The sequence below is a fragment of the Athene noctua genome, chromosome 4, assembly GCF_965140245.1.
Source record: "Athene noctua chromosome 4, bAthNoc1.hap1.1, whole genome shotgun sequence".
In the NCBI taxonomy this organism is placed as follows: domain Eukaryota; kingdom Metazoa; phylum Chordata; class Aves; order Strigiformes; family Strigidae; genus Athene; species Athene noctua.
In genome coordinates this window covers 79,624,862-79,642,363 of record NC_134040.1, presented here as the reverse complement: position 1 = coordinate 79,642,363, position 17,502 = coordinate 79,624,862, and the positions used below count along the sequence as shown (strand labels likewise).

Below are 17,502 nucleotides of genomic sequence, written 5' to 3'. Positions count from 1 at the left end.
TGGGGCACCATTGCCTCAGTCTGGAGACTGGCCACCACCTCAACTTGGGGCACTATCACCTCAGCATGGGAGCCCCATTATCTCAGCCGGGAGCCCCATTATCTCAGCCTGGAGCCCCATCACCTCAGCTTGGGGCACTGTCACCTCAGCACACAGCCCCATCACCTCAACCGGAGGCACCGTCATGTCAACACCTGGGGCAACGTCACTTCAGCCTAGAGCCACCTATCACCTGAACCTGGGGCCCATCACCTTACCCTGGGACACCGTTATCTCAACTTGGGATGCCATCACCTCAAAATGGACTGCCAGAACCTCAACCTGGGGCACCGTTACCTCAACCTGAGGCACCATCACCTCAGTCTGGGGACTGGCCACCACCTCAACTTGGGGCACTGTCACCTCAGCATGGGAGCCCCATTATCTCAGCCTGGAGCCCCATCACCTCAGCTTGGGGCACTATCACCTCAGCACGCAGCCCCATCACCTCAACCGGAGGCACCGTCATGTCAACACCTGGGGCAACGTCACTTCAGCCTGGAGCCACCTGAACCTGGGACCCATCACCTCCACTTGGGACACTATCACCTCAGCATGAGGCGCCATCTTTTTCCCCCTCATTCTGCGGGGCCGAGAGAGGCGGGAGGGAAGAAGAGAGTCGGCGCCTGAGGGGGGCGGGAAGGGAGCCGGGGGCCGGGTCGGCCCCCGGCTCCCTTCCCGCCCCCCTCAGGCGCCGCCTTTCTCCGCCCGACGACGCGAAGGGGCCGGCCCGGGCTGCGTAGGAGCCGCGTATCTAGACGGCAGGCGCAACGCTGCGCCGTTCCCACTTCCCCTCTTCTCTCTTTCCCTTTCTTCCCGTGCGTGTGAGTATCCGCCCCGGCTGCCTGCGCCGTTACCACAACAAAGCCGGGGAGGGGAGACGGCGGCTGCTGCTTCCCGGGAACTGCCGGCCTGGCCTGGCGGCGGCGGGGCCTCCTCCCCACGGAAGGTGCCCGGAGAGCGGGTCTGTGGCGGTTGGGGGCGGTGGGAGGGGGCGATAGGCATTTTCCTCCCCCTGCCTGAGGTAATTTTTTGCCAGATCAAGCAAGGTGAGAGGCTAGTGTGTTGGTTTTATAGATATAAAAATTCTAAAAAATCATTATGTAATTTATATGTTTATTATTTTTTAATTTTTGTCTTTCTCCTTGGGTCCCCGCCTGAGCGACACGTACGTAGGTGTCTCCCAAGCATGTCGCACACACTATATTTGGAGGGCTTTGCCTGGCGTTGAGCTGCCAGAGTTTAGTCATGCCGCTGCAAGACGTATTTTATGCCCTGCTTCAGTGCCGCGCCTGCCTTCTTTGCTCCTCGGGGGGATTGGAAAAGAGGTGGGAGATTTTCTTCTGAGGCGCTGACCCTCACTGCTGTTGTACTCGTCGGCTTTGGGAGCGCGTTACCGTGTCGTGCGTGCCATCCCTAAACTTAACCAGACTGTGAGGGATAAGTTGAAGCAATGCTCAGAGTTCAGTGAAGTGTTTTGGTTGGGTGTAATTAGTAGAAATTAAGTCAGCTGAAATGACCGTTGTAAACAGCTTGCCGCGAGCGTCTTAAATCATTTGCAATAGTCACATTTCTGCACTTCCCTCAGGATGACAGTATTGTAACTCCCCGTGTCCTGCACAGGGCTGTGTTCTGCACTAACAGTTCCCAAGGTGGGGCTGTAGTTTGGAAAAATACCTACCATCGAATCTCTCGGCCCCTGTGGATTTGTATGGAAATCACAAAAGAGGTAACTAACTGTGAATCCTGGCCCTTTCTTGGCAGTCATTTGTGCAGCCCCTGCAGCAGAGCAGAGTACTGAATTCATTCCAAAGCATCTCACTGAGATGGTACAACCAACAGCAATGTATGTCACGCTGGTGAAGCTCTGTTTTTCTGGCATTTTCACGTTAGGGAAACTAGCATTTTAAAATATAGTTTAGCATAGCTTCTGGCACAACCTAATTTAAGGTCATGTAACTTCTGTGCCTTTCTAAAGTTTTTCCCTTGCGGTTCTGTTAAAAACAATTTCCAGAAACTGGTTTTATTATCGTATGTACATGTTTACACTTCTTCATTCTTACTATAAAACATACTTAAAAAGCATCTAGTGTTTGCATGTGGACATGTATATATTTAAAAATTGTGTGGTAAAAATTTCTGTGCAACGTTCATAGAAACAGCAGGAAAACTACGTGGCATGGAATGAATATAACAGGGATAGCAATGCTAAATTTCTTTTGTATCTCTGCTGTTGTCTGTTATGAGATGCTCAGTATAGAGCTTACATTGTGCACACTTTTGCTTCTATGAAGAAATAGTTAATCTCTTTTTCTTGGATAGAAAGCAATCGCTGGAGTTGTCAATGGAGAGAGAACAAAGTTCCACAAAGTTAAGTTATTCACAGGAGCTATTTGAAGACTAAAATGAAGTCATCATTACTAGAAAATTAGTCACCGGACATTAGCTTAAAAATGGGTTTGCAAAATAATTAGCATGTAAAAATACAGTTTCCAAAAATTCAGGCTTGGCTTTTGGAATGCTTCAGGCTCTCCCACCACGTTTTCCTGTTGTTTTTGTAGTGCATATGTTGTTCCTTTGTATTTTCTCAGCCTAGATTATAGAATAGAGACCAGCAAAAAGGAAGGAATAAGTAATTTGGGGACATTCTCTTCCTTTTCTTGGTTCTTAAAGCTTTTATGACCTACTGGGATTTTTGTTTTGGTTTTGTGCTTGCCCGTGTTTTTGCAGGGTGTTCAGAGGGCCCCATGTTTCTGCGTAAGACTTACATGGTCTCAGAGGGCCATCAGGACTGCAGAGCCTGTTGAGGCTTTGGACGTGCAGTTGGCCAGTCCCTTTAGAGGCTTGACCCAGCAGCACGTACGGGTGGTTCTCTAAGGAGTCTTTCAAAATTTGCAGGACGGGTGGCATATGCCCTTCTATGGCATAAGTGACAGGAGCATTTGCAAGCTTTTTGAAGTCTGCCTGCTTGGATGACATAATAATATACCTGAAGCTTAGAGGAAAGAGTCTGGAAGTGAGCTGGCTACTAGTTGAGCCTAGGTATCTCCTAAAATTCATGGGAGATGGGCAGACCATTATTAAGATGGATATACATTAGTGCTTCCACCAAAGCTGCTTTTAAAGTGTTTTAATTCTTTGCTTCCTGGTTGACTCATGATGGAATGGTCCAAAACATGACCTGTGTTCCTTGACTAAGGTTCTTCCCATCCAAGAATCTAAACTGGTGATTGAGTCACAATTCAGTGATGGGTACTTGTTGTTCTTGAAGTGTTTAATTTTAATAACATCATAAACACTGTAACTTCAGGAAACCCATATTATGTTGAATGAAAGGGAGAGCCCTATCTTTCAGCATTTATCTGCTTTTCCATACTGATATTTGTCATCTGAAGAAACGAGCAAGTCATAAAAATCTAATGCAAGAGAGGATCTCAAGAGACCTTTACCTCACTTGCCCCCAACACACATTCTGAGGAAAGATAAAAATACTTGGACTATTCCTAAGTGCTACTTGTTTAAGCTGTTCTTTGTATACTGATTTAATGACTGAATTGCTGTACTTTACCCTGCTCATCTGTACCAGACAGTGCTTGTTCCTCTTACATAGCAATATAGTCACTGAAAATTAAGAGTTGCGTATTATTTTCAGTGGCTGTGGAGAATGTGATCGCTATCTCTGTAAAACGGTATTTTCCAAACTGTGATGATAGGTGTCATCTGTGGTCACAAAACTCATATCTATTTGATCAGTGTGGAAGCATGTCTGTGCAAAGTGCTGAGGGAAATGCTGATGATATGCCTATTTGTGCAGTCAGGTCGCTAAACGCACTAAGTCTGTAACATTGGAAACATGAACAAACTTCTAGTTCAGTGAGCATTTCCATTGGAGATAGCTCATGTGTTGTGCTCCTTAGTAAGGGTGGCCTTGTATTCTGGAGTGTGCTGTGATTTATCTGCTGCTGGATTCGGTCAGTAGTTTGTGAAATGGTGTAGTTGCTTCCTTTGTGATCCTGCTTCGGGACTGGCACAGAGTTAACTGCAGAATATGCTGAGGTTAAGTGACATGTACACAGTATAGGTGGTCAGCTCTTGGATGAAAGTTTCAGTGCTGTTCAACTCCACCGTCGATTTAGTTTTGAGGTCTGGCTTCCCAACTGTAGCAGATGTCCATCTGTAGATTCTAAACGTTTCTGGGCCATATCTCTACCGTGTGCAATGAATGAGGCAGGAGCACAGACTGGGCACAACTGGTCTGTTACAAGGTGAGAGTAGGGGGAAAGTTACTATACAGTAATTTCGCCTGTATTTGTTGTTTCTCATTTACTTTTGAACTGATGAAAGAGGGGTTTTGTGCCTCCATGTAGTTTTGAATGGGGAACAATCAATGGTGGTTTGAGAGCTTGAAGATGTACACAGAGACCTTTACTGAGGTCTGGGTCACCCTTGGGCTGTGCTCCTCGAGACGGTTGATCAACACAGAAGCGTTGCTTACATGAAGCAGGGGAAGTGATGTATCCATTGTCATTTGGAAGGTGGTAATACCTGGCTCACAACAGTCAGCAGCAGTTGCTTGGATTAATCTCAGCAGATCGCAAGGGATCTGATCTTTTGAGTGCTGTGCTTGGAGCTCAAGGAAGGCACACAGAGATAATCCCTCACCTGGTGTACCACGATGATGGCACACATAACTCCAGCCGTTATGTAGCAAATAGTTTAGCTTTAATAAGAGGAATTGTTTTCCTTTTCTTGCGTGCCAACATGGACTTCAGATGTAGACAGCCTGGTTGGATGCATGTTGCCTCAGTATTTATATCTTGATGCTGGGCAGAAATACTCTTCATACATACACACCAGTACAGCAGGAGCAAGAAAACTCAGCTTTCTTCTACCCTGCTGTTCACCCTCAGTATCTGGCAGTAGAGTCTGTCCTTTTCTGGGTTTTCCATACCTGTATACAAATAACTTTGCTGCCAGGAAGTGTTCAATATCTGTCTATGTTATCGAAAGACTGTGGATGTGGGTCACTTTTGGGAAGGGTCAGTGACCAGTTTCCCCTTAGCATCTTGCTGCCTTTTTGGTCCCTGAAGTAGCTGGAGGTGGGAGTCTTTCAGCTAGTGAGAAATGGTGTATGGCAGTAGGCCCATGAGACTTTGATGTGGGTGTTGTCATTTATGCTTGTAGAGATAGAGGGCCATATGAAGGGAATTCTTCCAGAAGCTGCCGATGCTTTTATCAAACAACATATGATTCATTATTTTTGATTTTGATTGTAAGCTGCTTCTGTTCCCTCTGGGTTTCAAGGGTTTGCTGGTCATTTTCTTGGGATTCGCAGCAGTGAGTTACTACCTGTGGGCACCATCACTCGGGATGTCTCTGACTCAACCTTTCTGCTCATGAGGTCACACGGTGACCTTTGCTGAAGAACAAACATGTAATGTGTGTGTATAAGTGAAGTCCTGGAACTGCAGATCCACACCTCAGCATAATGTATCACAGCTTTTCATAGAAAAGGAATGGCTTGGGTTTGGCTCAAGAGGACTACTTTTTCTTATTTTTTCTCTTTTAATTTTCTCCCTTCTACATTAACTTGAAAGCCTTAGGCTTACAATTGTCTAGAACTGTCTGATGTCTGATGGTCATGTGCTTTTGTTTGCTCTAACAGATGATGGCAATTGACTCTGTTCCAGGACTTTCTAGTGCCCATTTACTGAACTGAATTCTTGCTTAAAATAGCCGGGAGACTCAGTGCTTTTTGTTGGAATCCTTGTAAAAGGTCTCCAAAGTACTTTGGAGCATCTCTGCTGGGTCTACCTCTGTCTGGAGACAGAACTACCATTCTGAGGGCTAACTTGTCATAGGTTTGGGAGTTACTAAACTACCTTTTGCAGCAAGCAGGGAAAAATCTTGTCATTTGTGTCCAACAGTGAGAACCAGGGCAAAAAACAAACCAAAGCAAAAAAAGGTAAACAAAAACCAAGCAAAAAAAGACAGGAAAAAAGGCAGCAATGGCTGGGTATACTGACCCCATAGATTTTAAGTGGCAGGTCTTCCCTCGTTCCTCTTGTGGAGCAAAGATAGAGAAAAAGACAGTGAAAGGCATTAGAGCCAGCTGTGAATCAACTGGACAAGTGGTTTCAGATGCCCTAGAAACAATGGTAATTCCAATCTGAGCTTGAATTAGGTCCTGTCAAATGTCATCTGTGAGGGACAAATGGTGGTTCCATGGCCTGTTCAGTTTACTCAGTTCAAGCGCAAGCCTACTGCTGTGTCATGAGCAAACAATAAGTTTGTCATGAGTCAGCAGTAAATACTTACATGTAGGTTGTAATCTGAGCAAAGGGATTCACCCCAAGGTAGCTATGTCTAGGTGGCTGATCAGCAGCAACATGGTTACCCATAAATGGACAGAGCCAGATTTTTCATGGAGGTACACCATGGAAGGATAGTAGTTGCAAGACATGACATGGGAAATTTTGATTAAAATAAAAAAAAATCACAATGAAGGTTGTTAAGCACTGGAGCAGACACCCACATAGAACATGAAGTATTCATCCTTGGAGTTCTTGAAAACTTGGTTCGACAAGGCCCCGAGAAAAACTGGACCCAACTTTGAAGCCGACTCTGCTTTGAGCAGTGGATGGGGCTGGATAATGTCCAGAGGATCTCTTCCAACCTAAATTTTTATATAATTCTAATTCCAGCTCCTGTCTGCATCATGGTATTTTGCATAGTAACTTGCCTGTGCCTCAACCAGCCGTTCCATCTCAGGGTGTAGGAACAGGTCCAGGGCAGGATGTATAACTCTATGGAGGAGCGGAGCTTGAATAGATTTGTAGTTTTGGAGTTTATTCTGAGCAGGAGTTGAGGCTTTGTGTTTTGTAGATTGGTTATGAACCAGTCATGGTTTGGATTGGGGAAATTGGTACCCCAGTTTGGAGAGCTTATGCTGTGCAGAACAGCTGTAGCAGGCATTGTGCTCTGAGCTTGGAAAATTAAGAATATCTCCTAACAAGCTGGTTGATTCATTCGTGGGGGCTTTCCCTCAAGGGAAGTACTTTCCCAAGAGATGTTTTTCATCCTTTGCAGGCTTTGTTGTTTCCTACTAGCAAAACTGAAAGCTTTAATTAAAGAACAGGTAGGTAGGGCTGGTTATGTGTGGTTTGTCACATGGCTGGAAGCAGCTGCACTGGTTGATCTTTACTACTGTTGATTGTATCTGAGAACAAACTAAGTTTTGGGTTACTTTGTTTTACAGGTTTTAAGACTTATGTTTCGCTTTGTGTCCCCTCTTTTAAACTAAACAAACCCTCAGAAGTTGATCTTTTCTAATTGTCTTAAAATTTTTACTGCTGTCTTCTAGACATTTTCAAGTTTGGGGTTTTTTTTTAATGCCTCAGCCAAAAATGGAGAAGGGAGGGAGAAAGAGGGGGGTGGGGTTTGAACTGGTCTGTTTTTACATGGTGACTTATTTAATGATTGTTATTTTTGAAAATGTTAGTCAGATGATATGTTCAGCATTTTCACCCTCTCCCAACTTCACCGTACCAAGAGGTGATTTGGCAGTCAGCAGGTTTAAGGGGGCAGGATCCTTAACAGAGGGGCAGTAATGAGGAAATAGAGGATTTTGGAGTGTTCTAAAGAACATCTGCCATTGATAGTGTAAATCTTTCAATTAAACCACTTTAACCTTCCAACCCTTTAGCTCTCAAACACTTGTTTCTGCTTTCTGAGATCGGCAGGGTGGGTCCCTGTTCTGAAGAGGTAGAAATCTCCAGCTGAAAGGAGAGGTGCCATCTGTGGGAGCACTTACAAAGCAATATTAATAACCCTAAACCAGAGGGTGACTTATTGGAAGCAAATACAGCATTATTATTGTTTCTGATACTTTACATACATGTTTGTTAACACATCCTAAAGTGACGTCTGTTCCTTTTTGTTGCAGGAAGCATTGCTGAGTCATTTTGAGTGTACTATAGCTGTGCTGTACAATGGCCTCTGTGGTGATGCACAGTGTGCATACAGTAACATCAGAAATTTCTGATTCAGCCCACCACATGCTTAAGGGGCTTTTTTCCAGTTTTACTATGTCCAGAATTTTAAGATGTCCCGAAAGCTTTTAGGGCCTTCAGAGGATGTATAGCATGCAAACTCAGAGTGCGGTGTTCTGCATGCTAGGAATTTGTGTGTTACTAGATAGAAAAAAAAGACTTTCCTCTCTATATGAATTGTCCTTTTCCTCAATTTTGAAAGTATAATGCTTAAGAGAAAGTTGATTACTGCTTGTAATGTTGATTTTTTTTTTCTTTATGTGATTTATTTCAGTACTCTGATGCATGTATTTCAGATGGTCTACATGTAAAAAAATAAGATTGGTTGGTTAACTTTAAGGTGTAACCAAGGTTCAAATAGCTTCAATCTTTGCATACTTAATGTTTTTCATAATTGTTAGTTTTTAACATTCAAAAAATGTTATCAAAAGGCAGTATATGTTCAAACGCAAAACCACATCTAAATCTATATCCTCACTATATCACTTTTTATGTACTATCCTACCTTTGTATGAGGCTGCAATTAGCATTACCTAAAAAGATATTTCAGGTGATGCTGCAGTTGGCAGGGGAAAAACTCTTGATACATTTAGTGTGAATAAGGTCTTGATCTTTGTTTAACACAGAGGAGGATGTTAAAAGGCTGCTTGTCCTTTGGGCAGTGCAACAGCAGGCTGTGGTTGACCTGTGCCAGAGCTGAGTGGTCTTTGCTCTTGCAGTGGCCGGCTCGTGAGATCATGGATGTGGTGTCGGTAGGTGGTCAGATGCTCAGTGCATCAACCTCTCGATGAGAAAGTGTGGGTCCCTGCTGCCCTGACCCCCAGAGTTCTCCTTGGCTGCTTGACCACTGCTTTCTGATCTTAAATGAGTCAAGCTTGGTGTTTACAGGTGAAGGGATTAAGAAGTGGTATAAACTAGGAGGAACTGCAGTGAGGAAGGGACAAAGACAAATGGGTGTGCTTGAGTGGGATGATGGGTGGGTGTTACAAGAAAAAAGGGGGAGAGAAGTAGAGAATTACATGGAAAGAGGAAATACTACAGTAAAAAAAATCTGACAAATAATTAATGGTCAACCTGCTCATTTGAGTTCATCATGTTTCTGTCAGTGTTTCATGGCAGAAATATATTTTTTTGTAAATACAATAGTTAGCAGTTAATCATAAGTATTTGATGCTAATGACAGTTTTCTTGGGATTTCACTTGTTGATTCTGTATTTTAACAATTGATAACATAACAGAATTAAGTACTTCTCACAGAAATAAAATTACACTCTGCCCTGTATATAAAGGGGTGTGTGTGTGTGCACAGAGAGCCAATTTATTAAGGCATGCTGCTTCTGTATTGCTGCTGCTTTGCAAATTCCAGCTCCCTTAAAGACATTCTAGATACATGAGGGGAATAGAATACCATCTATTAATCTATTTATTCTTGTTTGTTGTTAATGGAAACTACTAAATTAAATAATGCTTAGTTTGTGAATGATTAAGAGTGTCAGTGACAGATACTGGCCAACACAGCATGTGCCGTTAAGGTGAAGGCTGAAGTCTTTAGGGAGTTGTGCCAGCAAAGTGAAAGGACCATTTGGCAATAAAATGACTGGTGTCACAACTGGTGCTACTTGGGCAGAGTCAGACTGCTAAACTGCATTTTTCCTGTAACAGTAGTTGCTGTCCATGAATCAGTTATGGTTCAGGCTTCATGGAACAGCCCACTGGCAGGTAAGCTGTTCCTGAGTCAGGCGGAGTAGGAAGATGTGCGTTCCTTGGCGGGTGCTAATGGTGGAAAGGAAGGTACAGGATCTTTGCTATTTTTAATCACCTTTTGCCACTGTTTTAAGTTAAATTCCATCCTCAAAAGATTGTGTTCAGAAAAGCGGCATCTGAAAGTTCATGACGTGACCACGTATTACATTCTAGCTGATGAAATACTGATAGTCTCCTTTGCAGGAGTAGCGTTACGTACACACATGCATGTATTTTTTGTTTATTACACTCAACAAAATTTTATATTTCAAGCTGTACTAGTTGTTCTGCACCCACCTGCAAACCTGGTTTTTGCCTTATCCCCTTATGTTCTTACATGTAGAACAGTGCTAACAGTACATCAAATCTATGTGTTTGACACAAGTGGAATACACCACATGCCTACTTTTACCAATCAGTCATAATCTTTCTGAAGCTACAAACTGGTGACATGCTAGTGCCTTAAGTAATGAAAACCTTGCATCATGGAGAAGGAAGGTTTTTAGTTTAATTTTAACACTGTATTTCTTATGTTAATTTTCTCCATAGAATCGACTTTGCCCAAGTTGTACTTGCTAAATGAATAATTCATGATATATAGTCTACAGGTAATGCCAGAAAGTTCTGCTTGATTCCCTTCTGGTTTAGGTTACATGAAGTAGAAAATTAAATGTAAATAATGTGTTACTCTTCTGAAATTTTTTCTGTTATGCATGTTTTAATATACCAAAATACATTATCCTTTTAGGAAGCTGCTCTAGGAGAACTTCCAGGAGTTCACATGGCAGTTGGGCATTGCAGACTATGCAAGCTGCCTGAAGCCAGGGATCACAAGAAGTGGTATGAATATGAAAAATTTCCAAATTCCATGTAGCCTATCAAATTAAAGGTTCCCAGGTGTTTTACTCCTTTGTTCTGTTGCTCTTGGAGGAGCTAGGTGCTTTAAAGAATTTGTCTTCATGGCACTCTGCTTCTATTGTTTAATAGCATTTTCAGCTTTATATAACACCTAACCTTATTAAGTCTCTTTTCAGTTCTTTGGCTTTGTGAATCTTAAAACCACAGGAGATTCTACATCTTCTGCTTTTAATGTTGTGGGTTTTGTATTTTTGTGTTCGTATTTCAAATTCCTCTAAAACTGAGTATTATTTGGGAAGTGGCAAGATAACTTGAGTGACAGAACTTTACAAATTCTGTATTTTAAAGTAATTTTAGCTAGAAGGTTTCTCTGGAATAGTCTTGCAGTTTCAAAGCAAGTTTAGGAATTCCTTTTTCACCTTTGTTTGCCATAGCAACAAACTATATGTGGTTTAAGTAAGACCATCCATTTTGTAAAATATTCTGGTTCTTCCGCCTCGTTGCTTCCACTGTCTTTTGGTTTTGGTTTCATTGGCTTTAAATAACATTATGTATTTATTGATTTCAACTTACAAAATGTATGTAAAATCTGCCGTAAATAGTAGGAGAAAAGTACAGCTGGCTAGATGGGAACCACTAGTCTTTGATACTGGCTAATTTTGTTTGGTTGTGGGGTGTTCGGTAGTTTTATTTTAACTCTGTATATCCTATTAATGGGTGGAAACTCTGGTATCCCCCTTGCCACATACATAGGATCCAACACTGTATTATTTCTGCAAGAAGTATGACCCAGTAGGAGTGGATCTGTAGAGCATAATGGTTAGCCCTGAGGACCTGATATCCACACTATATGTATTTGGGCTAGCCATAAACTGTTTCCATGGCCTAGATGGTGACTGCTGGTTGAAGTGCATTAGTTTTGTGCCTGCTGCTCACTTTAAAGGTTAGTTTCATTTGAAGGAATCACCTTTGCTCACTGTGCTATGCAGTGTGAGTTAGAGGACTGTCAAGAAAAGCAGGCTCCTGATCCAAACTAAAACATTGACACTGACATACCCTACATCTGTTACAATTTAATCTATAGAACCATGGATCTTTTGATGTAAATTGAAACTGCTCATACTTTTAAGTGCTGAAAGTCTGTAGCTCAAATGGCTGTATCAGCCAAGATGATGACCACCACATACAAACAAGGTTTTTAATATAAAATCCAAACTAATGATAGCTCATTAGTGGCTCTAGTTTAAAATGGCTTTAGCTTAAAGGGACAAAATAAGACACCTCAATTGCTTGCTTGTAATAATTAAGAATCTTCATCTGCTAACAATGTTTGACTAATTTTCTTAGGAGTAAAAGTTTCAAAATTGTGACAAGTTTTGTTTGCATAAAGTAAAGCTTTTTGGTCTAACATGTAACCTATGTACAATAAGGTGGCACTCAATTTCTTTATAAAAATCACTACGGAGTTGTCCCTAGCAACATAACTGCAGAATTCTAAATTCTAACTAGAGCTAAAAGAGTAAAGAACAAAACTATTATACTAAAACTGTACTTGGATCTGTTTTTATGCTAACCTTTGGAAACCTTTTGTGATGGTTGCAGGTAGTGATTCGTATTTCAGAATGGACCGGTTTGAAGATGTATCAGATGGCGAAGTCGATCATGCTTTCTTTGACAGTGATTTTGAGGAAGAGAAAAAGAAAGCTGAAGAAAATGGTGAATGTATAGAGAAAGGAAATACAAAGGCAGCTCTTGCAGACCCTGATTTGGTTTCTAATTCAAAGGATGCAAAATGTTGTGAGGAGGAAAGTGAAGAAAAGCAGAAAGATTTGCAGAAGGATCAGTCCCTAGAAAATAGCACAGATCATCCTGGCGATGTTTCATCTTTGTCACTTTCTCCAGTTGTTGAGAATGCAGGTACCTCTGGAGCAACATCTGCAGGAAGTGGGGGAACACAGAAGAATGTTCCTGCTGGAATCCCCAGAATAGTTAAAGAGGGTGAAGAAGATTATTATACAGATGAAGAAGATAGTAGTGATGATGGCAAAAAACAGAAAGTTAGACCAAAGTCAGCAAAGCAGTCAAACAACATAAAAAAGCCTAGCAAAAAATATACTAATATCAGCTCTTCCTCCTCATCTTCTTCTTCATCATCGTCCTCCTCATCCTCATCCTCAAGCTCAGATACAGATTGTTCTGATACAGATTCTGATAGCTGTTTATCAGATTCATCGCATTCTTCCTCGAAGAGGAATCCTTGTAGGAATGCTCTTCTGTCTCCAAAACAAAAATTCAAGTCAGCAATGAAATTAGCAGAAGGAAAACCAAAGCTCGGTGACTACTTGGAGGAGTCTGAAGACACGGTGACAGATGTAACACCTCTGTCAACTCCAGACATCAGTCCTATCCAGTCTTTTGAACTTGCAGCATCAAATGATAAGAAACTAAAAATAAAAAGACAGGAAAATGTGAACCAAGAATTATATGGTAATTTTTAAGAATTTAAGTACAACACAATTTGTAAAACCTATAGGGCTGGGAAATCTAATCTTATGTCTGTATTTTTTCCATTAGATTCTGAGTTTGATCGCAGATATAGTCGAAAAGTCTTGCATGATGCCATGGACCTGAATCAGCTTTTGAAAGGTGACTTTTAAATTCTCTTTTTATGAAGTATGACATCTGTACATTATTGAGAACAGTTGAGTTTTAATAGAAGAGAATGAGGTTTTAATGTGCTACATGTATTTTGAAAACAGTTGTGTGATTGAGCTGTGTTGATCTAATTCTTTGAACTCTTACTATGTAAATAGTACTGATTCGACAGTGGAAAGAAGGAGCATGTGTTGGTACGCATGTGCCTAGAAATAAGACAGACAGATGGGGTAAATCTCTAAAGATTTGATATATTAACAAACTGAATAATAGAACTGCACATGCATTGTAAGAAATCAAGATTTACTGGACTATGCCACAACTTACTCTCTAAATTAAACCACCAACCTTTCTTTTTCAACCTTCAAAATTGAAAGGCAGTCCAAAACTGCATTGCGTGATAAATAGTATTCATATATTTAAACTTCTGGTACCTTTTTGATAATGAAATGGAATTATATGAAATTATTTTTCTGAACTAAGTGTCTGACTTCCAAAATGCCATAAAGTTGAGCAAAGGTATTTTAAAGAGAAAAATAACTAAAATCTGAGTGTTTTCTTCTTGCCAATCGATTTAATAAATCTTAATAATGAAGTCTAAGAGAGAGAACTTAGAAGCTCTTTTGCTGCATTCATCGCACAACTTCATTGTACGGGGTGAGAATGCACTAGATGATCTAGTGTGCGTATTTTAAGGTCTACACAGTGCTTTTGCTCTTGTTTTCATTAGTAAAAGCTATAGAATAAAAGTCTTGTCTCAAGAAATCTGCTGATAATGGGTGAGGAAAGCTTCTTACAGTCTTCTGGTACAGGTTTGCTGTATTGCGGTAGGTCTGGCATGACTAAAACTGCATGTGTCATCTTTCTTCACTTTGCACCTTGCCAATCTGAGCCTCTAGTGAGTAAGAATTCAAAATATATTGTATGCATCATTTAACTTTCCTATGAGTAGAAGTGAGGATTTTACTTGTATGGAACTTCTAATGGTAAGAAAAGCAGAGCTAGCTATCAAGAAAGGTAGAGCTGATGCTCATCTCTGACAGTCCTTGTGCTCCAGCAACTCTTTCATACTAGAAAAGGCTCCAACCACTTGTCAAAACATGATGTTAGAAGAGTTGTTGCTAGGCAATTGAGATTATGATGTCCTACATCTTTATTTGTTTCCTAATAGCAAAAAGCTGTTTAATAACTGGTGATTATGGAAGGATTCAACTCATCCCTAAAACTAATGGGTATTATAGCTCAAAGTAAGTATGCTCAGAGATGAAACTGTTTGGAGGGGAGTGGAGTTTTTTCTTAAAACTGAAAAACAATTCTAAATAACAATAATAAAGATTGAGTAATGAGAAGTAGAATTCATATAGTCTGGCAGCTAATGCTCCTGATTAACATGCATATTACTCCCAAGTGCCTCTCTAAATTGGCAAGCACAGCATAACTTAATTACTTTGGGTATTTTGAAGTTTAAATGGAGCAGGGTTATTAATGGTGGAAAGTAACTAGTCTGGGAAAACAGCAGCTAATCTTATTCTGAGTTACTGCTTCCAGGTTTTTCCATACTCTCGTTCTCAAAAAAAAAAAAAAAAAAAGTGCAGATCATCCCCTTCCCTGCTGCATTAAATGTTCATCCAAACTGCATAGGCATGAACATTGCTTCAAGTGAGAATACTATAAACCCAGACCCGAGTGCATGAAAGAGTGTTTAAATGATCATCAGGATGTCTCAGATTTGGTTTTAAAGTATAATACACTTCCAGCAGTCTATGCTGATGAAGCATTTAGTTTACGATTTTTGTCATGTATCCTTATAATATAGCTGGGCCTAAGCATTTACAGCAGTTATGCGAGTTTGATTTCCCAAGGTCCTCAGAAACTTGCAGAATTTCAGTGTGATCTATTACTGTATTGTTTCTAGGGGGTATGCAGTAACTCATTTGTACAGTTCTGTGCACTGGTAATATGAACATTTAGGAAAACTAGAATCTCTTGTATTAAAAAAGAATCACAAGAACAAAGAAAGGGAAGAAATCTGTTAAAAGCACATGGTATTCAAAGAACAAGTTTTGGACTAGAACAGGTCTGGTTATTAAACAGTGAAGTATTTTCTGTATTTTAAAATCTATTTGAAGCATTTAGAAGAAATGTTGCAGTTAAATTAAAAAGCAGTTGAAATAGTTTTTCCTTTATATGCCTTTGATATATACTTGTGCTTATATTGCAAACTATTCATTTAAAAAAAAATCATTTAGATAAAATTTATCATGCTTTTACATCTAAAGCTATGCTTGTTCTTGATAGAAGCCAAATCTTAAGTTATGCTATTTTGAATAATTTAAAATCTCACAAATAACATAATTCTGCTTGGAAATCTCAGTCTCCATGCGGTATACTGCGCTTTGAATGCTTTTTAGGTGGGTGTTGCTGTGCAGCTTTATCACTGATTTTAGAAATATTCTTTAGTGACCAGAACTCTGAAAAAGAGCTTGATAAAGATTTGTGATAACACTTGGTTACTACATCAGAAAGTTGTCATTTTGTGTGTGCTGTTACTGAAGTGAGCATTCATTACCAGGTACTGCAACTTGCTGTGCAGCCTCCATTTGCTCTGTGGAAAATAACTGAACTAGTTTTAGTCAAAATGGCAGAAATCTATTCAGTTAACAGTAGTTGGGGGCAAAGTGAAGATTATGCTTGAGAACTGGAGAGAAGCAGGTTCTGCATGTTGCCAAAGACAAAACATATGAATGTAGGCCTTATATTGGCATTTATTAGACAGGAGTCAAGCCCTGTTTCAAAGGGAAGGAAGAAGTACACTAAAATGTGCAGTTTTCAGAACCTGAGGTTGTCTGGCTGTATTGGCATGGCTTGGCATGCATGTTGATGTAGGAGGGGCATGTGAACAGTAGAGTGCTCTTGAGAGCAGATGCAGCATGAAGGAAGAACGATAAACATTCGCAGTGAAGAAATGGTGGAGCCCAGGTATCCATAAGCTACCATTTAAGGTAAGGGTGCACACTCACACTGTGTCAGTTGTAAGGAGATCACGGTTTGCAGTGGGAACAGTATTGCTAGAAACTGCAGGCCGTAGTGAAAGCAGAGATGGTGCAGGGTGGATGGATAAACTCAGAACATTTTGGATCGATCTCTGTTGTTTAGTTCTACATCAGTCCTGTGGCGGTGTCTGATGCTTAGTTCAGAGTGGTTTGGAGTTCAGGTGGAGGGAGCACCTTCCCTCTAGAGCAGAGCCTGCCCTGCTTGCTCGTACTGAAGCCCCATGGCTGCAGAGCCTGCAGTGCTAAAACCAGCCTGGGTCATGTTACAGTCTAAGTCCACCTGGTCCATGTTGTTCAAGTTACTAGACTTCGAGATTATTAATTGCTCCTGCATTGTGCATAAAAATTTTTGGGTTTATCTGTGATACTGTTTTGGTAGGTCTGAAGTGATGAATTGTTTAATGGTTCTTGCCTAGTGGTTTTTACTTCTGTACATGAAAATCACTTGCTGTTTGGGTGGAATGCTTATTTAAAATGTATATAAATGCTAAGTATATGATGCTTGAATCCTCTCATTTTTAGACATAGAAGTTGATGTTTAGGAGGCTTACATCATGTCATTATAATGCTAAAACTGATGTCACGTAGCTGTCGTCATTATGATGTATGACTATAAGAATTATTGTAGCAAGGTGGAGTCAGAAACACTACTTAGGAATTTAAATATCTTAATAGTGTGGCCAACAATATAGGTACTCAAAATTTTAGTTATTCAAGGTTAGTAGGGTTTATATTTTACAGACCTCTTCTTACTCTTTATCTCTCTTTTTTTTCCACCACCTGCATGGAGAAAAATACAAGTGTGATTATAATTTTTGAGGCAGAAATACAGTTCTTCACTGTTTCATGATGCTATATAGATTCTTATATGTCATTCTTTTGTGAGTCAATGCTGTTTCCACTTTGCTATAAACCTTAAAGCTATTTCAGAAAATTAATAACTAAGTCAGAGCAATATTCAAAGCCCATAATAATAAATGTCAGAGCTATCTTCCTATGCTGTTCTCTTGAGTAATCTGAAGCACAGAAAGATAATTAAATATGGCAATGCAAAGAAATAGATTGTCGAAAATTGGTTTTGGAAGTGCTTTCATAAAGGTCCA

The 17,502-nt window shown here is 40.6% G+C and overlaps 1 protein-coding gene across 1 annotated transcript in view; it reads left to right on the top strand.

Moving 5' to 3' along the window:
- Positions 1-758: 758 nt before the first annotated feature.
- CFAP97 (cilia and flagella associated protein 97) overlaps positions 759-17,502 on the top strand; it is a 35,950-nt gene continuing 19,206 nt past the window's right edge. The window contains exons 1-5 of the mRNA XM_074905823.1: positions 759-988; positions 1,628-1,768; positions 10,582-10,673; positions 12,294-13,178; positions 13,266-13,337. Of these exons, the coding sequence (XP_074761924.1) occupies positions 12,314-13,178; positions 13,266-13,337 (937 nt within the window). The 5' untranslated portion in view covers positions 759-988; positions 1,628-1,768; positions 10,582-10,673; positions 12,294-12,313. The remainder of the gene's footprint in view (positions 989-1,627; positions 1,769-10,581; positions 10,674-12,293; positions 13,179-13,265; positions 13,338-17,502) is intronic.